Here is a 27,900-nt window from a genome sequence, read left to right on the forward strand (position 1 = left end):
CTCTTCGTGATTCTACCCAGTGGCCTCTCAAATAAGGTTGCATTTTGCTGAGAGATGCAGAGCTGGGGAGGAATGACGAGGGTGACTCTGAGAGCAGAGCTATGGCCGGGATCTCACCCTCTGTCCCCCCTCCTGTCCCGCTTTTTTCCCCACAGGTCTACCTGGCTGAAGCCGTGCTGTGGGAAGAGAGCAGCCGTGTGGCAGGTATTTTTGCTCAGTGCGAGTCTCAACAGTTTCCTGGTAGCCTGTGTAATATTGGTGGTGATTCTCCTGACTCTGGAACTTCTAATAGATATAAAGCTTCTCCAGTGTGAGTAGCAAGAGAGATACATATGCAAATACATATGATGTCAATATTCAATGTGCATCCATCAGGGGTCCCCAACCAGCAGTGCAATCGACCCCCCAGCCCAATGCCGCTGTCGTGCCCCTGGCCCCATGGCTCATGGGGATTGCCACCCAGGGAGGAAATCTGGCAGTTCCTCTCCCCATCACCTCCAGTATCTGTTTACTCTTTCTCCCCAGTGTGGCCTCTCCAGCTCCCCCTGCCCTTCACAATCAGAAACTGATGAGATCTAAAACGTTGGGGACCCCTGTGTGCACTGTTTTGTTTTGTTTTGTTTTTTAATTTTTCCCATTTGGAATTCTCCAGGTTGGATTTTTCTGTAGCTTACAGAGAGTTCTCACATGTGGAGGCGATCGCCTTGTAGTCACTGAAAGGAACAGCAACCACAGTGATGATAGGATTGCTTGTATTGTTATCCAGCCATCAGTTGGCAGAGTTACTTATGGCTGTGAGCATCCTGAAAGCCCTTCTCCATACCTGTGACCCTAGCAGGAACCCTGGGAGGTGGCTGTGACTGATTTTATCTCATCTTATAGGCAAGGGAATTAACATTTGGAGAAGTTAGAGACTTCCCCTAGGTAAAGGACTTCAGGCCTCCAGGCCATTCAATGGCCCAGCCAGTTTCCTTCCCACCATAGTTCTCTTGGTATTCATCCTACTCTTGTGTTTAAGGGAGCCTGATGCACATGGTCATCGATGGCTTGTCTGCTCCCTCTTCTGTCCTTCTGGATGTGCCGAGGTAACGTGACTGCTGGGGCGGGGACACCTCCTGTCCCCGACCCTTGCAGACCCCTATTTAGTACTCCAGTGGGGAGAGCCAGGCATCTTCACTCTTGGCTTTGGATGAGTGAGTAGTTTCTGGTAGAACTCTCGGATCGCCCCCCCCCCCCCCCGCACACACACATTTCTCTGATTCAGGAAGCAGATTATTCAAGTGCAAATAAAAAAGAGATGAAATTATTGGCCCCCAAGATTCTGCCATTGGCAAAATCTAAGACAGTAGACCTAGCCACCCCCAAACCCATTAAGTTGTCTTCGACTTGTTTTCTCAAATGTCCCCAATTCTTTTACTGGAGCCTCTGTTTTTAGGATCCATCAGAGCTCCTTCCGTGCCCCATCAGCCTTCCCTACTCCCTAAGAGAGGATGACAGGGAGTACAGAATTGCTTTTGTCTGATAAGCCTCCTTGGGTTTTGTGCAGCTGGTGGCCCCTTGGTTCCAATCAAAGTATCTTCCAGCATAAAGTGACCAGCACTGGTTTTAAACTCAACCTGTCTTCAATTAAACCATGTTGTATACTTTCCCTCCCACTCATCCATATGTCTGCTTTTTATGAGGTCTTGGCCATAACAGAGTCTTTCTTTCCCTGTCGTAGGTTATACTTGGGGCCCTCGGCTGCTCAGGTTGTGACATGGCATTGAGTAGAACTGAGAACCTGGCCGACACTGGAATTTTGCTTAAAATTAAGTATCCAGGAGATTGATTTTGGTGGGAGATCCAATAGCAGCTCATAAAAGGCATCTTAAATTCCATAAAATGCACAATCAGAGATTTATTGCTCTTCTAAAGCAAACCGTAAAAAAAGGCACAGGAATTCATTTGAGAAATAATGGGGAGAGATTTTATGTTTTCAGAATCATCTGGAGGTCTTTTCAGAGTCACACAGGCCTCAGACTCTCCCTTCCCACTAGTCCTCATGTGGCCTGGGATGGAAAGAATCCACAGTGCATCCAGGCCTCATACTCTAAGGGTCACATTGGCCCAATACCAGGGTACCCCGAGGTCTCCCACCTGGAACCTGGTATTGCAGCCTTGCTGTATATGCTCTGGGGACATGCTCCAGGGCTGGGGTTCTGCCCGCCCGCAGGGCTCACTGATCTCAGCACTTTGGGGGAGACTGTGGGTTCTTCTCTTTCAAGCCAGCTTCCCCACTGAGGCCCTGGATATTTTCCTTTAGCCCTTCAGGCTACACGCTAAGCAGGCCTGGCCCAACCCCAGAAGAGAAACGGCAAGGCGCATTTTCCGCAACATTCCTGCACCCTGTTTGGGCCCTGCCCACTGCCCTGCATTGTCTCTTTCAGGCCTGCCTTCTAAGAAGCATCCCCACCCATCTATTCTCCATCAGAGCCCACCTGACCCTCATCTCATCCTGGGCCCCAGCACCCTGCTTTTGACCTCACTACTTGATGAACTATGCCCTTCTTAGGCTTGGAAGCTGGTCTTGGCTCCTGTATTTTAAGAGGGTCTTTCAGAGCAAGCGCCTTCACTCCAAGGATTCTCTAAGTGAAAGGTGCGGTGGGAGCTTTCGGGGGCTGACAGCTCTCTCCACTTGCACTCTGGAGTCTGGAGGGCAAATGGAGCCACCTGGAAGGATAGCAGAGCCCGAATGCTTGTCCATCCACGCTCAGGAGGTGAAGGCCCCTGTACAGGGTTTGCCTCCACCCTCATCCCCCAGACACTCTGGCTAACTGGCCTCGCTACACTCAGAGTTTTCACAGTGAAAAGCCAAAGGAAGCTTGCCTTGAGTCCCACTGACAGTTTTAGGACAAAACTGAGCCCACACTTTTGAAGGGGAATGGTGGTGGGAGTTTCTGAAAGCTCATCTGGACTTGACTGAAGCTGCCTTCCCAGCTCTGAAAGCCACGGAGGACTTCCTAAGCCTGGCTCTGGAGGGCCCTTTCTAGGAGGACGGCTGTAGCTCGAAGCCCACAAGGCTGATGGGACTGCGCTGGAATTCTGGGAGGCGGCCTATGGGGGAGATAGAGGAGGCCTCTCAGAAGGAAAGAACAGCACCACTGGCCAGCCGTCCTCCCCCCACCTCCACCGCAGACACCATTTTAAGCTGCCCTTGATGTTCTCTGGCCTGATTCTGTCCAGATCTCAGTGTTCCCAGGAGCAGGCCCTGGGCTCCCAGTGGTCTGCCTCCATGCTGTGAAGGCCCTCTACCAATGCACCTAACTCCTTCCACCTAAAATTGGCCCATTATTGTGTTTGTTGCAGTTTCCAGCGCATTCCAGTTTGCCGGCATTATTCACTGGATCAGCCTGGTCATTCTTTCTGTATTCTTCTCAGAGGTAGGTAAAGACTTGGGTCCTGTGACCTCTTTAGGACAACTCCTGCCGTGGGGAGACCAAACTCTGTTCCCTAAATATTTACCAGTGTCCTGCCCTCTGCTGGCCCTCAAGGCTGCACAGAGGGGAAAACAGGGCAGGGAGCTGGGCTCTGGGCTAGGAGGTGTTTGTGCCACTGCTGACGCCTCCAGGGAGGCCTGAACCCCAGCTCATGACCCCCACGTGGAATCCCAGAGGACAAGCAGGTGTCCTCCGAATAAGGGGTAGGCAACAACGTGTGTGAAAGTGAGACTGAGGAGGAAGTGGCTGAGGGAGGGCAAAAGGCCATGTGTGGTGAGCAGCAGGCAGGGGGCTGGGCTGATGCCCGGGGGGCCTGCAGGTGGTGAGAACTACCCGCGGCTTGGGCACACAGTGGGCAGAGAGAATGGAGTCCCAAGCCTGGGCAGTGGACTTGAGCAGGGGATGCAGGACTGTGGGGTCTGCTAGGCCGCGTATGAGCACAGGGCCACAGGAATGGAGTGGTGGGATCGGGGATCACGGACACCCTTTACCATTGCTATAGCCAGCCAACTGAAGCCCAAGTCGGGATCTCCCTGTGTGAGGTAAGAGGGAACGAGCTCCTGGGGACTCCTGGGTCACTGGGTTTTAGTGTGCGTTAGTTGCCCAGTATGAGACTGAACCGTATGGGCAGCCAGGATAATAGCACCTTGCTCTGCCTGTCCACAGGGGTGAGTGACCCTTCTTACGAGCAGTCCCCAGACCATCCCAGTGATACCCTGGCCTGCATTTCAGTGCCGTTGACTTCGGACTGCTATGGGCCAGGTCTCCCAGGGGGCTGGGAAGGTTGGACTTTTTATCTTGTGAGCAGTGGCAAGTCATTGAAAGATGGGAGAATTTCCTGTGGAAATCCAGTTCTTCCCAATGGAACAAAAGACTAGCCCAAGTCAAGCTGCTCACTGTCCCTATCCGCCCATTTGCCCCACCTCCACGGCCACAAGCCCACATCAGCTCACGCAGAGGGCCCAATGGGGCCTTTCAGCAGGGTCAAAGCATGGGGAGAATGGCAGAAAGAAAAGGCAGAGAGCCTGTTGGAGAGATGCGTGCACATGCACACACACACACACACACACACACGGCTCACGTCAACATGGATGCTGCTACCCCACAGGCTCAGGGGGCTCTGGGTCCCAGAGCACAGCAGTGCCTCGAAGGGAAAAAGGATGCTGTGCGAGAGGAACCTCATGAGTGAAGGTATGGAAGTACAGACTATTTGGAGACATGGTCAGGAAACCTAAAGAGTTAAGAGTCCCGAGGTCCTCTTGTGGGCTGGCTCTGGCCCCTTGTAGTAGCCCTCAGTAGCCTTCAAAGATCAGTCCTGAATCCTGAGTCTGGGTATGCGGTGTGGTGGGGCTGGGTGGCAGGCAATCCAAGCATAGAACATTCCCTCCGCATGCCTCGGTTCCTGCAGCCCACAGAGTTGTCAGGCAAGCCCGGGCCTGAAGCTCTGGCTATGGGGGCAGATCCCAACATTGACCCTCCCGGGTAGTGTCCCCACCAGCTCGCTGAAACCATTGCCCTGGAGGTGACTCAGCAGCCCCTCCACAGTGCCTGCTTCCCAGCCTCCCTCCCTTTGGAGGGTCTTGCCCTCCCCAGCTCCCTTGCCTCCACTCCCCATGATTCCCTCCCGCAGACACACAGGCCATGGCCAGATGTCTCCTTGATGCAAACCTTGGAAAATGTGTCCTGTGCCTGTGACTGCCAACAAAAATGTTTCATCAGTTGCTGCAGTTTTCCCCTCTATCCCTCTGCTTTGGTTTTATTGACTTTGCAGAATTTATTTCCTAGCATGAATTTGGCATTCCCTTCCTGTCACTGCCAGAGACAAGATACCTGAGACAGACAAGCCCCTGTGCAGAGGAATCTCAGCCTCAAACCCCCACCACCCACTCCCAGACACACACCCAGAGTGGGAGGAGCCAGGGCTCCCCACCAGCTTCCCACCAGTCCCTGCCCTTGGCCTTGTCAAAGACCGAAGACCAGGTCGGGTGGAGCCATAACCGGGTGGCATCAGAGGAGTAACGCGGAGTAACAGAGGGCTAGCAGGGGAGTAACAGGGCACCCTGCCCAGTGGGAACTCAGGGCTGCTACACGCTGCTCTCCAGATGGAGCAGCCCAAGTCATGCACCTGGGTTTGCACATGTCACGGAGTGCCCCGAAGAACCAAGCATCAGCAAGCGCAAGAAAGCCCCCTCCACCCCTGTTCCCCAGTGGGTTTGGAGTTGTGGGATAGTGTTTGTGCTCCTTGGTGACTAGGGCACTTCTGGTGAGAAGGGCCAGGGAAGCCAGTGTCCCTCAGCTGTGCATTTTCAGTGGACTTTTTCAAATGGTACAGACAAAGAGAGTGGTGTGGGGTTACTTGGCCAATTCTGGCCAAAACTGGGCCCAGGCCTCTAGGCTGTCACCACTGCATCCCTCTGTGGTCCTAGTGACAAAAGGTTGTGAGGGGACCGAGACTCTGGGGGAAGGGCCAGGGCCAGGAACCAAGAAAGAAGAGATCCAACCCTTCAAAGCCTTGGACCCCTGACCCAACCCAACCAGCACACCCGCCTCGTCTTGTGTGAAATGAACATCTCTCCTTTGAAGTCTGGCCCCATTTTCCTCAGGAAATACCTAGAGACATGGCTATGGGCCGAGGGTGGGGTCATTCCAAGACTCCAAGCCTGGCAGGACTTAAAGAATGGGTGTTAATTCACAGATTCTGCAAAGGTTTGACCTACAAGGCTCCTGATGCTGTGGTAGGTGCCTTTTGACCAGTCCTGAGCAGTATGCTAGCTCTTGTCTCAATTAAGCTTTAGGGAAACCCAGAATGTGGGTGTGGCATTTGACAAGTTGGGACAGTGAGGCCTGGAGAAGAGTGGCAAGCTGCCCAGGGTCTGCAGGAATGACAGGTGGGACCAGAAGCAGGCTCTGTCCACCCCATCCTTTGCCCATCTCAGTGCTCTGAGGGCTGCTTCAAGGCAACTGGGTCACCCTGTGCTGTGCAGCCCCAGGAGACATGTCTAGACCCAAAGAAGAGAAAGTTGAGGCTGCTCTGGGCTCAGTTTGAGGACATCTGTTCAAACAGGCTGTGCTACTTGCCTGAGATACTTCTCAATGTTGTGATAGTGGGTATCAGGCAGGCAGGCTGGGTGGGGTCCCTAAAAGGGCCCAAGGTGAAAGCAGGTGCCCCAAGAGTTTCCTGGGCCCCGATAGTGACTGTGCTTCTAGACGGCTCTGTAGCACCCAAGAACGAGCAAAACTTTTGGAGTCCAGATGGAGAATTGTACAAATGCTGTGTGCAAATCATACAACCCCACCCTTGGCTGACATCGGAACCAGCCAGCCACGTACAACCGGGGAGCCCAGCTGCTTCTCTTCCTGAAACTGTACGGGGTTGGGGCCTAGCCAGACTGGGCCACCCAGTAGCAGGGTTCTCGCACGGGCCAGGAGGTGTTGGCCCCATCCCCTAATGCTGGGCGTGGTGGGAGGGGGAGGGTAGAGAGGCCCAGCTCTTTTCCTGGAAGAGGAGAAAGCTGACCTGTGGCTGGCCCTCTAGATAGGAGCCTCAAGACAGTGGTGGAAGCAGCTGCTGCTTTGTCCTCCTCTTCCTCTTATTATTTTATTGAGGTGAAATTCGCATAGCATAACTCTTTAAACTGTACCATCCGGTGGCATTTAGAGCATACCCTGTGCTAGGTCACCTCTTTTGAGTGTCAAAACATTTTCCTCCCTCTCAGAGGAGGCCTGAAGCCACGATGCAGTCACTCCCCATTCCCCCTTGACCCAGCCCCTCCAACCACTGATCCGCTTTCTCTGTCCGGGAACTTAACTAGTCTGGGTATTTCACATAAACACAGTCATATGACCCATGATCTTTTCCATCAATGTAGCATTGTCAAGGTTACCCATGCTGTTGCATGGCTTAGGGAGTCATTCCTTATTATGTCTGAATAAGATTCCATTGGATGGAGAGGCCACATTTTGTTTTTCCACCTGTCAGTTGGTCACGGCTTCTTTCGCCATCAGTTGTGGTTGCCCTCTCCTCTCCAGTGCAGCCTCTCCATCTCAAGGGAGCCTGGCCTGCTGGCTTACCTGTGCCTTTACCAAGGGAAGGCCATTGCCAACTAAGCCAAACTGACCCAGAGCTTCCGCTTTCCAAATCAGGAGCCAGCCCAAGACTCTGGACTCATGAGGGGGTCCCTTTCCCACCTGCCACTTCCTCCCAGGGGTGAGCCTTGGTCATCCCACAGATGGCAAGAAGCAGTGCTGGGCTTCACGCTCTGAGAAATGATGCATTTGCGTCCCCTCTGTGTCTGACGAGGATGCAACAAGAGGGAGCCAGTTTGGCCACGGGGATGCAGCATGTGGGGCAAGTCACGGGCGCTCTCTGGGCCTTGGCTTCCTCATCTTTGACCTGAGGGTCTTGGGATAGGCCCAAAGGGGGCGCACTTCGGGAAGAGAATCTGGCTTCCCTGTCTGCCTTTCCACGTTTCAGAGAGGTGGAGGGAAATCAGGGCCCCAAGCTGCCTTTCCCCCAGCTGAGAGAGCCACACATCCTGTCACTTCTGATTGCACTTTTCCCTTCCATAATGTGAGCAGCGACTGCCCCACCACCTCACAGGAAAAGCCTGATAGGATTATGAAATTGTCCTAAAAAGACTGAAGAGGAGGAAATGGGTAAGAGCCCAGAGCACTGGACTTCTCAAGGGATCAGGCTTGATTCAGAAGGTGCGAGGCTGCCATCCCCAGCCTGGCCCGTGTGCCCCACCACCCCCGTGGGACCAGCACTGGAGCAAGCCTGCTGTGACTTCTTGCTGCTCTTCCACCACTGCCAAGAGCCCTTGGTCTTCGCATACCTCAGCCAGGCACCTGAGGTGCTGTGCAGAGATAAAAATCTGGTGCCACCGTGCAGGCCCAGCTTCGGGGTGTCTGTAGTTATCTGGGAAGCAGCCAAGCAAATATGAGAGCCCTGGAAAAGGGGCTGAAGTTCAAGCTCAAGGTAGTCATGGAAGCAATCTGTCTGCAGAGGTGTGAGCTTGCAGGTGGGTGAGCTGGAAGGACCTCAGGCAGCGGTCACAGAATGCATAGGGGACAGAGGCGGGAGCCAGAACCCTGTGTCTGGTTGTCCACTATGGCAGGGGAGGTGGTGAGACATCTGGGGAACCCCAGCAAGACCAGATCACAGAGGTCCCTAATGTCTTGCTCAGGGGTTGGGGTCTTGATCTAAAGCCAGTGGGGAGCCACTGGAGGCCTCTAAGCAGGAGAGGGGTGTGATGACATTGGCTTTTTAGAGAAGTCACCCTGACATCCAGGTCGGGAGGAAGTAGGAAGACTGGAATTTGGAGACCATTTAGGAGGCATGGCTCAGCTGTTCAAGGTTAATGGTTTGAACCAGAAAGTAGGAGGGAGATGGAGAAAGGGACAAGGGGAAAGAGATTAAAGAGCTACACTGATCACAGATCATCACTGGCAGCCAGGGGTTGGAGGGGAGCATGGCAGTGGAGAAGGCCAGCCAAAGAGGCAACAGTGATGGGATGTGCCAAGCGGAGCTCCTGCCAGACACATGGACTTAGGGGGCTTCTGGCTATGGGTGGGAAGTGCAGCCAAGGTAGCGATCGTCCCTGGATGGGGTTAGGGAGTAGAGAAGAAACTGGGGCCCTGGGAAGCACTGTCGGTATGGACGGAGGAAAAGAAAGCCCAGATGAACAAGCAGGTGTAGCCAAGGGAAGTGGGAGGAGAACCCAGAGCTGCTGGTACCCTGGAGACAGAAGGGGGGTTCTTGAAGAGGAGGAAAGTGCCCAGCACACTAGACACTGCCACACTGAGATAAATTGCAGGACTTTATCCATGAGAGCCGGCATCGCTAACAAGGTAGGAGAGGTTCCACCACTGTGGTGAGGCTCATGGCAGATTGCAGCGGGTGAAGTGGAGGCGCCACCTCCAAACCTCCGCCTGGGAGAAGAGGAACGGCGGCAGCTGAAGGGAGACATGGGATCAGTGAGGGATGTTTTAGAATGAGGAGACTGAGAGGGTTTGGGGGCTGAGAGGAAGTTCTGGAACTCAGCTTTTCACAGCCTGTGTGTTTCACGCTTGCTTCCTTACCCGAGGGCTGGCACAGAGTGCACACACACAATGTAGAAGGGACTGACAACTGGTCGTGTTGTCTGCCCTATGGGTCTCATACCCATTCTTTCAAGGGAATTGAGCACCTCCTGCCAGAATGAAGCCAGCACCAGGGAGAGTGCAGCAGTTTGCCCATGAGCCGTGGTCCGACGGAGGTATTGGCTACTGTGTCTGGTCTGGAGTTCACGTGTAGACCCCTAGGGAAGATACCAACCTCCTGGGGAGGAGGCTTGCTGTGCTCCATGCCCATGGATTTTGAGAGTGTGAGGATGGAGGAGTGAAGGGGAGGCTGGTCCCTTTGCTCCTGTTTTATATCCCATGTGCCAGAGCATCCTTAGCTCTTGGAGGCAAGGTTGGACTGAAGGGGCTGAAAACCTTCAGTCCTAGGCAGGAAAGAGGCAGCTGGAGCTTCCAAGCTCCAGGAATTCCAAGGATTTGGGTTTCCTTGGACCCTTGCTCAAAGCCCTTTGCAACTCTTGGGGACAGGATTGCAGGACAAGGGGCCTCAGGTTGGAGTGAGTGATAAAACAGCCGCTCCCTACTGCCCTGCTCTTGCCTTCCCTGTGGAGCTTCGTAGCAGCCTGGTGAGGCAGGCAGCCTGGGTCGCTGGTCCACCCTCGTTCTAGCCGATGGCACATGCGTAGTAAGGGAGAGAGCCCCAGCGAGGATCAGATTTTGGACTGTTACTGTAATTCTCCTCCCTGTTGCATCTAGGCATGTGGCCTCCCTGTTTCCAACATGGGACATTGTTGCTTGATAAATCCCTGTGGTTCCAGTGGGTGCCCTAGGGAAGTTTGTGAAAAAGGCATATTCCTGGGCCCTGCCCCCATAGATTCGGATACCTGGATCTCCATGCAAGCTCAGGAATCTGCATTTGAGACAGATCCCCAGATGCTGACGCAGGGAGACTTGCCTGCCTATCGAGAAACACAGCTGTGACTGGATCAGTCAGCCCCTCGCAGGCAGTGTGGCCAGGTGCCTGTCTCCATGGGCAGGGAAATTTGGCAAAGGATGCCGCAGACGAAGGCCGCCAGGTGGGCTGTCTCCAAGCTGGGTTCTTTTTCTAGCTTTGACTCAGACTTGGAGCAGCTCTCTCCACGCCCCCAGTTCCCCCTCCGCAGCGGGAGGCTGGGCCAGGAGGTGTCTCCACAGCTGCCTTTGGCTGTTGTGTTTCCACGGACTGGGTTAGGAAGGAGGAGGGTGACCTGAGTCGGACCTCAGAGGATGGACCCCAGGGGGATGGGCCAGCAATGAGAGAGACAAGTAGCCCATGCTCCAGCTGCTCCGCTGGTTTCTGTGGCTCAGCTTTAGCCTGGTAGCCATTCAACTTCCATCCCTTCCCGGAGCACAGAGGCTCCATGTGTCTTGTCTGCTGCCTGCTCCTCCCCTTGGGGTTGCTGGCTGCATCTCGAGCCTGGCCGGCTCCCTTCTTCATCCCCCAACCCTGCATCCCCTGGACTGCTGCCTTGTTTATCAAGAAGTGAGAGGATTCCTTTTATATGAGGGTCCTAGAGTAGTCAAACTCAGAAACAAAAAGTAGAGTGGTGGTGACAGGCACAGTGGGGGTGGGGGGGTGGGGATGGGGAGTTGGGTTTTAATGAGTGTGATGGAAAACTTCTGGAGATGAGCGGTTGCATGACGGTGTGAATGTACTTAATGTCACAGTACACTTTAGAAATGGTTAAAATGGTAAAATTTGTGTTATGTGTATTTTACCACAATTTTAAAAGAGGAAAAAGGAGAAGTAGCAACCCCAGGAGAAATCCTATTTGGACCAGGCCCTCTTCCCCTCTCTCTTGGCCCAGACTTTCTGCTTCTGGGAGCCTCACAACTGGGAATTTGGAGTGGATGTAGCCAAAGTGAGATTTCAGAGGAGATAAACACCACATTTCAATGTCAGCCCAGTTAGATGGATGGAATAACAACCAAAGAAATGAGGTCCATCTGTGGCTCCACTGCTGGAGAATGCCACGCAGAGTCAAAACCGTCCAGGTCCAAAGGCCAACTCACCATCCAATGCCCGAGTGACCTGGGAAGCCCACTTCATCTCTGTGAGCTTCAGCTTCCCTCTCGGCAAAATGAGAACCACATGTGAGGTACTGGCCCAGGGCCTGGCACTTACTGGTATGTAGTAAATGGCAAAGGTTAATTTCATAAGGAATTGGGAGATTCGAGTCATTTAACCCATCTCCTTGGCAGAGGGGAAACTGAGGCACAGAGAGGCAATTTGATTTGCCCAAGGCCACACATTACTGAGCTGTGACTTCAAGATGTCTTGGACCTCAACCCAGGTTTCTGGAGTTTGTCCAGCAGTTAAGCATTGGTCCCCTATCAAGAAGCCATGTGAGAATGGACATCGGGCTATCACATGACCCTCTCTGTTGTCAAAGATGCCGCCAGGATCCCACCTACTCATTCCTTCATGAAGACAGGATAGGCTTTAACAAGGAGGAGGTGAATTTTATCAGCCAAACCTTTTCGTGCTGTAAGTGTGGGTGGAGATCCATGGGCAGTCAGTAGCTTTGTTGAGTTCAGATGGCTGGTCTTATACTGCAGCCCATGCCAGCAGAGACACCATCTGGTGTGAATTACTGGGAGCTAGTCGTCTTGCTTTAGGAAGGACCTCCAGACACATGTACCAGGGTCCTCTGAGACTGGCATGTACATACTCTCTTTGGAGTGAGACATAGTCCTGGGAAGGAGCCCTCTCCTGAAGGCAGCAGCACTGGAGTAAATTACTAGGGGTCTTAAGGAATTCGTCCTTCCTGCGTGCATTTGTTCATGGACTCAAGCCACACTTGCATTCTGTGTCTACCCTGCGTGAGAGAAATCAGTGTCTCTTGAGCCTTGCCTGGGGGATCAGGGAAGTAATCACCACAAGGTACGATGAAGCACCCCAGAGAGTGATTGATGTCCCCAAGTTCTGCAGGAACACCAAGGAAAGACTGAGCCCAGGGAGTGTGGGAGTCCTTCACGGAGGTGACATCCCAGCAGGGGCCAGAAGGACAGGAAGGCCTTTTCCAGGTAGAGAAGGGAAAGGGTACCGCTGCTTAGCACACTGGCCACATTGCTCTAAAAAGAAAACAGAAAACACAAGGACTTTAACGAGGCGGGGTCCATTTCTCTCTCACGGAAGGACAAGTGGGGTGAACAGTTCAGGCAGATGTGGTCGTTTGGGGCTGCTGGGGACCCAGAAGGCCTCCATCTTGTTGCCCAGCCCTCCCTACCAAAGACGGCTCACCCACCGTACCTGCACCGTCTAGTCTTTGGGAAGAGGGAAAGAGGAGAAGGAGCCTAAGGCCTTCAACAGCTGGGAGATGTTGGCTGTGGCTGGGTGACCATGCTAATTATCCAATTATTCTCTAAGAAAAAGAGAGGAGATTGGGGGAGAAGGGAGAGGAGCGAACAGGCAGTCTGCCATGTGCAAAGAGGAAAGAGCTTGCATGTTTGTAGATTTGTGGCATAGACAGGCGTGCAGGCGATGAATCTGGAGAGGGAAGTGGGATCGGGGTATATTCTGTATGTCCTGGGAGCACTGCAGTGTGTTAGGGTGGGGAGGGGGGGAGGTTTTTGTTTTTGCATGGATCGTGATGCAAACCAGGAGCTGAGGCAAAGTGTGATGGGGAGGGCATGTAAGCTGAGAAACTCTCAGAGGGTGGTAAAGACATTTTCCATTACTGAGCAAGGAGGCAGAGTCCCCGATTCTGAGCTCTGGAATCTTCTCCGCTGGGGGTATGGGCACAGGCTGGAGAGCAGTAATCATAATCTTTTCTCTCATTTCCTCTCCCCAGACTGTACTTCGGATCGTGGTGCTTGGGATCTGGGATTATATCGAAAACAAAATAGAGGTAAAGGCCAGCGTCAGTGCGCACCCCCCACACTGGCCATTCTGGGAGCCGGAAAATATCCCTCCGGGTGGGACCTCAAAAAGGCCTGATCCTTCCACACTGGGTGCAGAAGTCCCTGTGGCTGTGTTGTTGGGGTTGGAGGGCAGGGGACAGGCAGGTGGAGAAAGTTCCTGGCAAAGGGACAGCCTGAAAATTCTCCTCAAAATTCTGCAAGATTTGAGAAGTTTTTTTGAGTCAGTTGGAAAAGCTTTGAAATGTGTCTTAAAACAAATGATTCCACTCTAAAATGGCCCAGTGGTCAGAGAGCTGGGCAAGCTTGTTTCAGTAGAGTATCCGGCCGCTCTGCTTCCTGTAAAAGTGTCTGGTTTAGTAGGTGGGGATGAAAGGCCAAGGAAGCCTGGCTGTCGCTGGGAGTTTTGTACATGCAGGACCAGGACCATGTCCATTGTCCACTCCTTCCTCACCCACCTCCCGCCCCACATCCACGCTGTAGCCTCTTTGGGCCACGTGCTGGGAACAGACATAAAGGGGCCTGGCCCATGGAAGTCCAGATGAACCCAAGCTTGAGCAGACAGGTAGAAGGTCGGGGCCCAAGGCTCAGTTGCCCATGCCGGGCCCCCTCTTCTCCTAGCCCTTCCTCCTTGTGGTGAGAGACTCAGCGTCAGATAGAAATAAGATGTAGGCTCTGGGCTCCTGCTACCCAAGGGATCCAGCCTTCAGCCCCCACTGCCAGTGAGGGATTCAGAAAGGCTAGAACAGGAACACTGGGGCATGGAATACAAGCCCACTCCCAGGAGGGGATGAGACACTGGGAAGATGCCGGGAGCAACCCCAGGCCGTTGGAACAAAGTCTGTGGATGAGCTTAGGTCACTTAAGAGGGAAGAGAGTACCATGGGCATGTCTAGGAGTGGAGAGGTCACTGAAGAGATGGAGGAGGGTCAGGGGAGACCTGAGGTGGGGATAGGGGAGAACTGATGTGGGGACAGACCTCCTGGAGAATTCAGCCATACCAGCTGCTTTGTCTGACCTGCTTCTGGGACATCCAGGAAGTGGCCCATGGCACTGAAATCCAATTCCTCTCACAGGTGTTTGATGGGGCTGTGATCATCCTGTCCTTGGCCCCAATGGTGGCGTCCACTGTGGCCAATGGGCCCAGGAGCCCCTGGGATGCCATCAGCCTCATTATCATGCTCCGGATCTGGCGGGTGAAGAGGGTCATTGATGGTGAGTGGTCCAAGAAGGGTCAGCGGCGCTGGCAGGGTGGCAGGTGGCCACTACTGAGTCTGGCACTATTGACTAAGAGCAGAGGGAGGCCACGTGGTACGGGGTAGGTGGGAGGCATAACCCTGCCAGCCTCAGGGACTGGAGGCCAGAGCCTGCTGGTGCAGAAACAACAAGCCTGTCACCACTCACTCCATGTCACATGTCCAGGAGCTGCACACACTGCCCAGATGTCCCGTGCAAGCACTTGAGCGTTCGTTCCAACATAACTATTTATTCTATGTCCTGCTGGCCAGCGCCTCCCATGAGAACTTACAGCAGGGCCTGCCATTCTGGAACACCAGCATTCCACAGCCTGAGGGTTTGGACGCACGCCTGCCGCCCGCCGCCTACAAACTCACCACTGGCTTTGTCCAGCCTATTGGTCGAGGGGTTGCTCCCTGTGGGGCCCATCTCCCCTCTGTCCAGCAAGGGGTGCCCCGCCCCTAACCTGTCGACCTGCAAACAGCTCAAGATGGTTTCTGGGAGAGGTGCTGGCTTGGTCTGCATTTTGGCTTGTTTTGGTCAGTGTTAGTGGCACGTGCTCCCATCTGAGCTTCCGTTCCCAGAGAGTGTCTGTTACCTCCGCTCTCTGTTACCTGCCTTTGCTACCATCAGAGCCAAAGGCCACCCTCCCAAAGGAGCCACCTCTTGTGGAGAGCTCTGCCCTGACTTAGGTCATTCCTCTATTTCCAGGAAATGACAGACCTGAGAGTGTCCCCCCGGAAGAGGACACCCAAATGAGAGAATTCTGGAAACCCTGTCCCTGAAGAATGGGGCAGGGTACTAGGATGGGGTGGCCTGGGGATGGGGAAGAGGGAGAAGCCAGCTCCAGGTTCCAGAAGGTGGTCCTTAGACCTCCCAGGACATGGCAGAGAGGCCCACCTCACCTCAGCCAGACTCGACACAGACCAGGCACAGAACCACCACAGATGGGCTGGCCTGCCCCTCAAGGAGGTGGGCTCCTGCAGGAGTGTGGGGCAGTCTGAGCCAGGTGGTCACATGGAGGGGCAAGGCACAACAAGGAAGTTATATAGATGACGATTCCTGAGCTTTTTTAAAGTAGCAAAACCTTTCTTCTGCAAAATCTTATGCAGCTCGCCAGTGTGAAAGATAGATTAAAAGGGAAGTATTTTTGTTGACTTGAAGTGGGGGTGGGCAGAGCCTACCTCCTTGCCCTCTCTTCTCCTGGGGGCATCTTTTTTTTTTTTTTTTTGTACTTTACTACCATTTATTTATTTTTTTTTTAATTTTTTATTTTTTATAAACATATATTTTTATCCCCAGGGGTACAGGTCTGTGAATCACCAGGTTTACACACTTCACAGCACTCACCAAATCACATATCCTCCCCAATGTCCATAATCCCACCCCCTTCTCCCAAACCCCCTCCCCCCGGCAACCCTCAGTTTGTTTTGTGAGATTAAGTCACTTATGGTTTGTCTCCCTCCCAATCCCATCTTGTTTCATTTATTCTTCTTCTACCCACTTAAGCCTCCATGTTGCATCACCACTTCCTCATATCAGGGAGATCATATGATAGTTGTCTTTCTCTGCTTGACTTATTTCGCTAAGCATGATACGCTCTAGTTCCATCCATGTTGTCTCTTTTTTTTTTTTTAAGATTTTTATTTATTTATTTGATAGACAGAGATCACAAGTAGGCAGAGAGGCAGGCAAATAGAGAGAGGGGGAAGCAGACTCCCCACTGAGCAGAGAGCCCGATGAGGGGCTCGATCCCAGGAACCCAAGATCATGACCCGAGCCGAAGGCAGAGGCCTAAACCACTGAGCCACCCAGGCGCCCCTCCTGGGGGCATCTCTAAGGACCTTCTGGAGCAGGTTCAGACCACCATTAGATAGACTATTAAGACTACAGATTGTATCGTATACAGACTCTTAAGGTCACTCTGGCCCTGAAATTTGGTTGCAAATGTCAGAAATTGTGGCTATGAGGATACCTCAACAGCATTTGCAGGGGAGTGGGGGAAGGGTATGGGGCAGGAAGGACAGCCTCTGGGGTTTCTCATCCGCTGGCAGGGTTTCCTCTTGCTAGTCCCTGCCCCCACATTCCACCCCGTTAGCACTGTGGGATGTGATGTCTTTTCAGGGAGCTAGCTCCTAATCCAGAATCTTCATCCAACTGGAATGTGACTTTGTAAGGTCCAAACCGGGAAGGCTCTGAGAGGTCGTCTCGTCCATTCCTGTCATTTGACGGATGGGGAAACTGAGGCCAAGAGGGATAAGGGTCGCACAGCAAAGCAAATTGGAGCTCAGGCCCACCGGCAAGTGCCAGTGTGCTCTTTATCTGTACACTCACCCTCATCTGCTCAGGGCGGGTCCACTCACAAGAACATCGTCTCCCTTCAGAGCAGGAACAGCGCCTTCTGGCTCTTCTCAGCCAGCTGTGAACAGCTGGTCACCCTCACAGTGATGGGTCTTGACAGCCCATTGCGAGCGCTCTTCCCAGCTGCTGCCCCTTTATCCTGACATAGCAGGCATGGCTGTACCACTGGAAGCCTCAGGATAGGGATGTGCTGGGTGAAAGTGTGGGTGTTAATTTGCTTCTCTCACCCTGGGTGTGAATTGGCTTCAGCAGAGCTCTGAGGAGGCAGAAGCCACTGGGTCCAGCCTTGGGAGCCTGGAGACGGGCCTGCAGGACAAGTGGGCTGCCCTCCAGTTGAGAAGCAAACATGAGAATTCTGCTTTCTCTGCCCCACATGATTCCTGCAGCAGCCAGAGAACACCCAGAGGGTGGGAGATCATGGGTGGAAAAGGAATCGAAGAGTGGAGATGTGGAGAGTTGTAGAATACAGCGGCAAGAGAGGCACGTGACCAAAATTTCTGACTAGTCAGGAAAAGCTGAATTCTGTGATATGAGAAGAGCATGAAGGCCAGAGGCCAGGGTCGGGTCAGGAGTTGATACTGAGACTTCACAGAGCCTGGAGAACTGCCCAAGGGAAGGGCCCATGTGGCTACCAACAGGCTACAAGATCTGGGGCCCTCCAACCCGAGGCTAGACTCTCTCTGGGTGAATAGGACTGTCCATGAGTAAAAGAGACCCAGAATGACAGTGACTTAAAGCGGAAGCCTTTCTCTCACAAGAAGGTCTGCAGGGGTCGGAGTCCCGGGCTGATGTGGCACTCTCTGTGGTTGAGACTCCAGGCTCTTCCTGTTTGTTGCTCTGCCATACATTGTCTACTTTCCAAAGTCACCCCATGGCCCAGGATGGCTGCTCCAGGGCTAGCCATCACATCCTTATCTCGGCCACTAGGAAGAAGCAAGAGAGGAAGAAGATAAAGAGGCAAAAGGAAAGCCCCAGCTGCCTTTCCTCTTTAGACATCTTCATTGAGATATAGTTCTCACATGAAACACCCATTTAAAGTGCACAATTCCATGGCTTTTAGTATATTGCTAGGGTCATGCAAATATCACCAAAACCTAAGCTTAGAGCCTTTCACCACTTCAAAAAGAAAGCCCGTACCCATTAGCAGTCACTTCACATGACCCTCCCAGCCCTAGACAGCCACTAACCTACTTCCTGTCTCTGTAGATTTGCCTCTTCTGGACATTTCCTATGAGTAGGATCATAGTCTAGGTGTTCTGGTGTGTCTGCTTTCCTTCACTGAGCAAAAGCGTTTCATCCATGTGTAGCCTGTGTTTCATTTCTTTTTATTTTTGCATCATGCTCGTTTGTATGGACAGGCTACATTTTCTCGATCCCCTCATCCACTGCTGGACGTTTAGCTTGTTTCCCCATTTGACTACTGGGAACATCCATGTCCAAGCTTTTGTGTGGCGGTATGTTTTCATTTCTCTGAAGTGCCTAGGCATGGACTCGCCCTGCCCTGTGGTCACTCTGTTTTAGCCATCTCCGGACCTGCTCCACTGTTTTCCAGAGCGGCTGCCCCATGTCACTTTCCCACCAGCTGTGAGTGAGGATTCCAGGATTTCTGCTTCCTTGTTACCGCCAGCTCCCGGAAGCTGCTGCACGACACCTGCACTTGCCTCACAATGTCCAGACTGTGGTCTCACAGCTGGCCATAGCTGCACAGGATACTCAGAAGTCCAGCCCTTGCTCCGGGCAGCTGTGCACACAGCCAGAAGGAAGGGTGCTGTCACTAGGACAAAGGAGGAAAACAGTTCTCTTGGTCACCGCAGATTGGGGTTCTAGCCCTTTTATACTGTCTGGGTACTGTGGGGTGCCTAGACAACCCCTGAGCCCCTGCACCCCCCGGCTCCTCTAGGAACCACTCCCGGACTTGAACCTGCCGCTGGCTGGCTGCTGGGACTGGCCCCTCTCCCTCCTGAGCCCCACTACTGCCAAGTTCCTCATGGAGCTGTCTCTGTCTTCCAGCTTACGTCCTGCCGGTGAAGGTGGAGATGGAGATGGTCATCCAGCAGTACGAGAAGGCCAAGGTCATCCAAGACGAGCAGCTGGAGAGACTGACGCAGATCTGTCAGGAGCAAGGGGTAATGCCCTGCCACTCCCGGGTCTGTCCAGAGCCAAGGGCCCCGGTGATGCCTAAAACCGCAGGAGACCAGAACTGCAGGGCCCCCGAGGACACATGGGGAACCTAAGGCCCACAGAGTGGGAAACCAGTCTCTGAAGGTCACTCCTGCTTGGCCTCACCAGGCCTGGGCTCAGCACCAACTCTCAGGCCAGGGTGCTTTCTCTTTGTACCATGGTGACCAGTGAGCCTTCCAGCCTGAGCCAGCCATCACCAACTTAGTTCAGCAGAGTCTTCTGGACACAGTGGTCTCTAGAGCAGGGGACAGCTTCTGTCCGCAGAGGTTGCTGGGCACCACTGTGGACCAGTCACCACACAAGAGGTGTTCACAGTTCTCTGTGCCTTCCAGGAGCTATGGGGAAGACAGAGAGGGGCCCTGTGAGGCCATGCTCAGCAGAGCCAGTGGGGCGGGGCGGGGGGCCAGCTGGGTCCTGCAGCAAGACTACAGAGCTCTGTAAAAACACAGCCTCCAGGGAGGGGATGTTCTCGTACCTGGTGAGAATGCCAGTGAGATTGCCGCAGAGGGGACCAGCAAGCGAGGTGGTGGAAAGTGTGGAAGAGAATAGACGAAATGAAATATATGGTCATTCTGGCCTCTCCGTTGGATTCTGGGAGGAGGACAGGCCACTGCCCCTTACCCTATGAGCCACATAAGCTATTGCCCCCCACCCTTAGTCCCCAGGGCCAGCCCAGGCAGAGTGCCCCAGCTACTTATCCCGTGTGGGGCTGAGTGCTTCTGGCTTGCAGTGCAGTGAGGATGGACACCCCTTGCTCCCTCCCCCTGCTCCTCTGTGGAGCCCACAGGCACTCTCTGTGGGGGTCTGAGGGCCACATGCATCTGCCTGGCTTTTCACCCTCATACATCCTTCATGTCGTACATAAACACTCTGAAGAAGTCAGACAGAGTCACCTCCCATTCCGACAAGCGCTGTGCCGTCCCATCTTTCATTTTGGTTGTGATGTACCCCTTGCCTGAGCCCTTGCCCCTTGTCAGCCCTGCCTAACTGATTTGTGTGTAGCCTGCGTGTCCTGGCTTTTCCACTAACCACAGCACTGTCCTCCTGCAGCAGTCACTGCTCCCTTAACCCCTGGCCCTGCTGTGGGCCTCCACTGAGCACTGGGCACTCGCTGCCACGGGCTCTGGTTCTCTGCACCCGGGACTGCTGCTCCCATGGAATGGCATGCTCCCGCAGGATAGACCTCGTCTGACTTACGTTTGCCCACAGCCCAGCACCCTCTCATGGTGGGTCTCCAGGGCCCCCAACCCCAACCTCTCCTAGCTAGAAGAAGAGCTGGAGGGAGTGGGAAGTCTGTGGAATGTCACCACAAATTGATCCCTAGAATTGTCCACAAGAACAGGCACACAGAGTCTTCAAAATCATCTCTTTGGAATGTCGGTCAGGGAACCAAATCTTTTTATCTACTTTGGGAACACGATGGCCTTTCATTTTAGCACAAAATGTTTATGAGAGACAAGAGGGGACATCAGGGGACACAGCCCTCAGGAGAACATCCTCCTCCTCAGGATACTGGGCATGGGGCAGTCTTTACAGGGTTGTGGACCTGGGAAGACCAGTGTTCTAGTCCCTAAGTGGTTGGCATCAGCTTCACCCTCACCCATGCATCTAGTTTGCCAGCACCATCACGGCCTGTGCTGGGCACTGGGGGCACTGTGGTGGAGAGGATTTGGCCCCTACCCCCAGGAGGCTCTGTGTGGCTCCAGTCTGGCAGGCCCAAAAGCAAACAGGGGCAGTCTGGTGCCTGCCTGGGGCAGGGACATGTCTGGAGTTCTGCATGCCAGTGGGCAGGGGAGCGGATGGGTTTCCAGAGGAGCTGGCATTGGGCAGGGCCACTTGGAGAAGGGTGCCTGTCAGAGGGGACAGGTGAGGCGTTAGAGTGGGTGTTGTACCAGGGGAGTTCAAGGCCATTCAGGGAGGAGGAGGCTGGCTTGGGAAGGGCCTACATGGCTGATCTAAGAATTTGGGCTCCATCCCGTAGGGAAAGGGGAGGCCTGGGGTGTTAGAAGCAGGGGTGGGAAGTCTCAGGTTGGCGTTTTTGATGGATCTCTCCGGCTGCTATTGGAGGTGGGATGGGCAAGAGTGAGGAACGGAGATAAGAAGCCTGGGCTGAGAAGCTTTTTCAGCCACCCAGCAGGGAGAGGCCTGGGTTCAGAGTAGACGGAGGTGTAGAGGAGGAGGGAGAGGACACATCTGGGTGTCAGCCAGGATCTGGCTGGAGCTTGGTCAGGCAGCTTTCAGTCTACTAATAGGAAAATGAACACCACGTGGCTGCAGTTGGCCACGTGACACACAGCGACAGAATACCTCATCTGCCCTTCATAAGCTCTCACATAGCCCTCCAGCCCGGCAGAGAACAAGCTGACCCACTGCAAGCCTCATAGTCACAGCGCGTGGGCCACATGGCCAAGAGAAAACCCTACCGGCAGCCCCACCCCCAGTTCTTTCCACTAGGACCCCCGTCCTCAGCCCACAGAGACCCCACATGTGGCCTCCTCCCTGGGGTCCCGGCCAAGGGGAGACTCCCTTGGATTCTGCACAGGAAGGAGCTAATAAATAAAGACAGATTTCCTCTAGGTAATGACATCTGGAAAAGAAATGAGCAGAAACAAACCATTTTAATTTAAAAAACACCTGAAGCCTGTCATCTTAGTTGAGGCAGCAAAAAGGGCCAGCTGGGCTGGAATCCCAGTGGCTCACAGGGAAGGCGGGAGGAGCCCAATAAGAGCAGAGAAACCAGGGCTGCTGCTGTCCCAAAGCTGAGCACTGCCCTCTCCATGGGGTAGGCACATGGACACCTCATTCCCAGGTCTCTTCAGGACCAGGTTTGAGATTTGACTGGGTTACAAACAGCCTTAAAGAAATGAGAGTGCTGGCTCACGACACCTCCAGGACGGCCAGACACTTTGAGAGAAGAGCGCCCAGAATGGTTGAGAATAGACTTTAGGGGCAGACCTGAGTGCAAAGCCAGCTTGCAAGGCCCACTGATGGGCCTTGTGGCTTTGGTCACTGATGGGACCTGTGTGGCCCTTGGTTTTCCTAATCTGAAAAAGAGGAATAGTGACAAATTCCATGAAGGATGGTTGTGACATGGTGTAGCCTGAAACCTGACCCATGACGAATAGTGACTGCCAGCCCACCCCTTCTCCCCCAGGTACATCCATTTATTTTATGGATAAGACGACTGAGGTGTGGGTGACTCGCCTGAGAGCTCACAGCTAGTCGAGGGCTGTGAGAGCCAGGAATAGACCCAGCTGTCCTAATGGAACACTGTTCTTTCCCAGCCCACCTTGCTTAGGGTCGCGTTCTATGTCGTTTTTCTACCCATGTCACTTTTCGGTGCTCGGTGAAGACATTGGCCAGATGATGCCCCAGGATGCCTTTAAACCACAGCCTGAGCGCAGCTCTCGGACAGGGACAGATGTAGCGGCACTCAGCCATCTTGGTGGTATTTCCAGACTCTCCCACTGTATCCATCTCCCTGCCCACCCCCAAACCCCCTCTTTGTCAAAAACTCTTGCGCTCTCTCTTCCTGCTGGAATTCTCAGTTTAATAAAGCAGTTTCCACATCAGATTCATAGGTGCTACTTAAAACGCTGAAATTTACCAAAGTTCCCATGAAATGTTCAGGATCTCAGATTAAATGAAACAGCCAATTGTATTCATCCCACTCTCTTCCTGGGGTGTATCTGTGTATATATTTCCCAAGACATTATTCATCTTAGCTCTTTTTAAAATAAACTTTATATTTTGGAATGGTTTTAGATTTATAGAAGAGTTGTGAGGATGGTACAGAGTTCCCATGTCCCCCATACCCAATTTCCCTGTTAACATAACATCTCCTATCAGTATCATGCATTTGTTACAACTAAGGACTTGATATTGGTGTGTTATTATTAAAGTCCATACACTGTTCCGATTTCTGTAGTTTCTAGCTAATGTCCTTGACCTGTTCCAGGATCCCATTCAGAACGCCGCATTAGATGTGGTTATCACATCTCTTTGGGCTCCTCCTGGCTATAAAAGTTCCTCTGACTTTCTTTGTTTTTGATGACTGACCATTTGGAGTACCGTTCAGGTATTGTGTAGGATGCCCCATGATGGGGATTTGTCTGATGTTTTTCTCATGATTAGACTGGAGTAATGGGTTTTAGGGGAGGAAGATCGTCACATCACATCACAGGTTCGAGGGAACCTGCTGTCAACATGACTTCTCACCGTCTGACGTTGTCTGATCTCTGCTCTGTAAAGTTACTCTGTTTTATTCATCTTGGCTTTTTTAGAAGGCTTAAATTGCTTGTCGCTGTGACCCTGTAAAGACTCTTGGGTGACATAGTTTGCTGGTTTCTTGCATGAATATCTTGTACATTTGATCTTCTGTGCCACGTGGCAGCTCCCTTCTTACCACAGGCACACCCATTGTGCCCCCGGACCACCTTATGTTATAAATGAAAGTGTCCTTAGAGGGCATCTGACACAATTCTAGATTCGGCACACGGGGGCGCTCTGAGGCCCAGAGAAGGGGAGAAGTGTGCCCAACATCACACAGCGATTAGGAGATGAGGATGGAAACAGGGTCTCTTACCCCCTCACTGCAGTGCTCCCCCTGCGTCTAGAATCACACTGGCCTCTGGTCTTCACAGGGAGACAGGACACGCTGTTTCCCTCATGTCCATGATCTCTTCTGCCTGCTAGGCTCACCTCATCCTTAGATTCCTCCTGGAAATCTGGGGCCAGCAAAAAGGAGGAGACTCTAATGTTAGGCAGTCTTACTTTTCCGAAGCCTTGGCTGGCCTTTGGCGGCCTGCTTCCAGATTGCTCCCTTCTGTGACGGGAGCAGAGAGCCTCAGATCCTCTGTGGAAAGTTCCTCCCCTTTCCCTTGTATTTTGCTCTCTGTCTGGATCTTGGCCAGATTTTCTTCGGAGTTAGTCTTGCCGGTACACAGGTGAGCTCCAGAGGTGGGATGCTAGTTACTGTCCTTCGGAGAGATGGTGTGAGTTCTTTGTCTCCATGTACTGGCCGCTTCCGAGATTAAGACTGTTTGAGGTGCAATAGTTAAGTCACTGCAATGATATATTCTTCCAGCTCATCTTAAGAAACCGCTTCTGAGGGTTTATGTACAGCTGTGTGCAGGATCTAGCTCTAATTCTGAGGCATATTCTGAAGTCCTCGTTGTACCTGCTCTTTGCCCCGTAAGCTTTGCCTTTGGCCTAGAGTTAATAGGATCCAGCCTGGCTCACTGTCAAAATGTATTTCTCTTCTCTGCTGGGTCCTGTGGGAAGGATGGAAGAAAGTTCATTTCTCTTTCCTCAGGACCATCCACCCTGAGACCATTCGCAAAAACCCAGGTATCGAGGGTGACTTGAGACCCAGCCTGCAAGGAGACGCATGGAGCTCTGTGAACCCCTTAGGACAGCCTTGGGCCTTGGGCCAGCATCAGTCCCTGGATGAGGAGTCCTCTGTGGGGGCAGCCCGGAGGGGTGGAGGGAGTCTGCTTAGACAAGGGGCCAACAAGCAAGATTCTGACCTCTGCTCTGCCAGCGGCTAATCTCCCCTTTAATCCCTGGGCCTCAGTTTCCCTGTTGGAAAAAATGGAGGAAACAAGGCTTATGTCATGAGGATGCTCTAAGGATCAGACTAATTCAAGTATCATATATAAAGTCTGGTCTACTGGAGTCTTTCAGTAAATATTAAAAAAAAAAAAAAGGAAAGAGAGTAAAATAATCACTCATATAATTGGGACCACTTACAAATGCACCCCCGTGTATTTTAGCTTCCTTTGACCTTACAGTCAGAGTGCATAGGCTAGGTCTGATTAACCCCTTTGTAAATGGAAAGACAACAGCTAAGAGAGGCCGTTGCTCGCCCAGGGTCGCCTTGTGGTGGAGGGCGGGGGGATGGAACTCAGCATCAGGTCCGTCTGCCTGCTTCCACCAGAAACAGGGTGTCTGGACAAGTCACTGGCAGGAGTGACATAAGCTGCTACTTCAGACAAATCCAGACATCACAGTGGCCTAACACAAGAGGAGTTTGTCATTCACATCACAGCCCAGTGCAGTTGCCATGGACAGCTGGTGATGGCTCCCCAGTCCCCCGTCACTCTGGCCTCCAGGAGCCGGTCATTTTCTAACTGCTGCTGCTAAGTCCTTGGGGCTTTCTCCCTTCAATGGGGGAGAAGTAGAGAGTTATGCAGTTAGTCAGGCTTCTGCCCCCCTTTTGTCAGTGGAACTCAGTCACACAGGCACACTTGAGGCACCAGAGGCTGACCGAAGTGGTCTATGTGCCCAAGAAGAAAACAGTCACCTGAAATGACGCCCATGGGCTCATGACATTCTCTGCCCCTCTCCCTAGTCCCATGGACACAGTCACATTTAGTAATCCTCCCTGGGTGGTGCAAGTCTCCCTGGCCTTTTTCTAGAAGAAACAGGATAATAATCTTGACCTCAAGCAACAGGCATTTCTGGTGGTGGTAGGCAATGGTAGGAGGGGTGGTGTCCTGCTCCTCCCCCTCCTCCTTCCCCGCCACACACCTTTCCCTCCATCCACTATACCCTCATGGCAGGGGGTTATAGTCCACTTGTTAGGTCGTGAGAGGTGACCTGGGGGCCTTGCTCTGCACCCACAGCTCCCTGGTACTCAGCACACCTGACAGAAGGCCAATGGCTGCACAAATTCTCACCTTTGAGGCTGGGCAGCCAACTCAGAGCAGGGCCTCTGTGGCCATCAAGAGATTGGAAATCGTAAAAAAGTGGTCCCATCCTGGTTCTGGGGGTGGTGCTTGATAGCTCATTCCAGAGAGTCCCCTCTTTTTTCCTGGAGAGGCCACAAGTCCCCAGCTCAGCACAATTGTCTTTGTTACCTGGATTATTCAAGATTCCACTGTGGGAAGGGAAGTGTGTGTGTGTGTGTGTGCGTGTGTGTGTGTGTGTGTGTGTGTGTTTAAGCATGGGAAGTGATTTGTAAAACAGCAGATAGCTTTAATGACAGGCCTATTTAGCTGATAAAATTAGCCATCAGAGGAATAACTTATGTTATCCTTTTGCCATAATTTAAATTTATGGCCAACTACCAGTCATCTTCACAAAGGATGGAAAGGGGCCAAGGTCGAATTCAGCTTCCCCCGCTCCTAAATCATTAGTTTGCAACTGTCTCCTGATTTTTATTGTTACCAACAATGGCAAAACTAATGGAAATAAACATTGGATGCCATCCCAATGGCAGATAGGTTTGAAGGCAGGGCATTCTGTGCAGACAGCACTATTTGGATGGAAGAAAATTATTGCTGTTGCATTAGATACCGTCCAGCTTCTGGCCGGAGTGTGCATTGATCAGGCCAAGGCCGTGTCAAGTGTACTCCACAAACCAGACCATTAAAGGCAGAGATGGACTGGGTGTGCCGGCCCTGCCGCCCCAGGGGTCTGGCCCCACCTGGGTAGCCACTAAAAGCCCAGCCCCAATGGAAGGGGCCTGACTGCTCTGTAATGCACAGTGAGGGCTTCCCTGTGGATCCTGGCGGATCTGGTCCGGTTATCTGATAGAAATACTTAGCTAATGATGCACATTAAGAAGGGCTGTGATTGCACTTTCATTCTTCCTGGGTCTCAGGTTGGTCTTGAATTCCCCATGTGTCTTCAGCCCTGGAGGCCCAGGCAAGCCCTGAGAGCCTGGGTGTTCCTTCTTACCTGTTTTCAGCAGTTTGACTGCAGCGTGTCCAGGGGTGGGGTTTTTGTGTTTATCCTGCTTAGGATTCTGTGTTTCTTGAATTTGTGGATTGATATTTTTCATTAGATTTGGAAAGTTCCTGGCCACGATTTCTTGACCGATTGCTTCTGTCTCAGCCTTCCATCCTCCCCCTGGAGCTCTGGTTGCATGTTCGGCGCTAGGAGCCTGCCTTCCATCTTACACCCTCTTCTGTTCACTCACTCTCCCTTTTTTTTTTCTTCTTTTCTGGCCATAAGTTTCAATATTTTTCTATAGACCTATCCTCAAGTTCAACAGTCTTACCTTCTACCATGTCCAGTCTGCTGCTAAACCTACACAGTGGAAAACCCAATCTCAGACATTGCGTGTTGAGGTCCTAGGAGCTCCACTGGATTCCTCTTACAGGTTCTGTTTCTCTGCTGAAATGCTACATCCATTCTGCTCATCTTTCCCCCACTTTAACATATTAATCACAGTAATTTTGAAGTCCTTATCTGCTAACTCAAATAGACCTAAGTCATCTTCAGTGGAAATTCTAAGCAGCCTCTGAACTGCTCTATGTTTTTGTTATTGTTGTTGTTGTTGTTGTTGTTTTTGTCAGAGAGAGAAAGAGCATGCGCACAAGCAGGCAGAGTGGCAGGCAGGAGTAAGAAGCAGGAGTAAGAAGCAGGCTCCCTGCTGAGCAAGGAGCCCAATACAGGACTGAATCCCAGGACCCTGAGATCATGACCTGAGCAGAAGGCAGCGGCTTAACCGACTGAGCCACCCAGGTGTCTGCTCTATGTTTTTATAATCAATTCTTTTTGTGCTGAACTGCTCTATGTTTTTATAATCAATTCTCTTTTTTGCTTGTTTGCATGAATAGTAATTTTTACTGTGTGCTACACATTTTTGATAATGTGCTTTAGGGATTCTGGATTATGTTATCTTTCTGTAAAGAGTCGGCCCTCTGGGAGTGGGGCATTTCATCAGGGAGCTGGGGTG

At 52.5% G+C, this 27,900-nt stretch overlaps 1 protein-coding gene across 3 annotated transcripts in view; it reads left to right on the forward strand.

Annotated features, from left to right (window-relative positions):
• TMEM266 (transmembrane protein 266) overlaps positions 1 to 27,900 on the forward strand; it is a 113,136-nt gene that overhangs the window by 65,322 nt on the left and 19,914 nt on the right. For all 3 annotated transcript variants that reach the window (XM_004758494.3, XM_004758491.3, XM_004758493.3), the window contains 5 exons: positions 156 to 310; positions 3,346 to 3,419; positions 13,370 to 13,426; positions 14,513 to 14,651; positions 19,044 to 19,159. In XM_004758494.3, the coding sequence (XP_004758551.1) occupies positions 156 to 310; positions 3,346 to 3,419; positions 13,370 to 13,426; positions 14,513 to 14,651; positions 19,044 to 19,159 (541 nt within the window). The remainder of the gene's footprint in view (positions 1 to 155; positions 311 to 3,345; positions 3,420 to 13,369; positions 13,427 to 14,512; positions 14,652 to 19,043; positions 19,160 to 27,900) is intronic.

Source organism: Mustela putorius, unplaced genomic scaffold (genome assembly GCF_011764305.1).
Source record: "Mustela putorius furo isolate JIRA1106 unplaced genomic scaffold, ASM1176430v1.1 tig00003972_pilon_pilon_pilon, whole genome shotgun sequence".
Taxonomy (NCBI): Eukaryota; Metazoa; Chordata; class Mammalia; order Carnivora; family Mustelidae; genus Mustela; species Mustela putorius.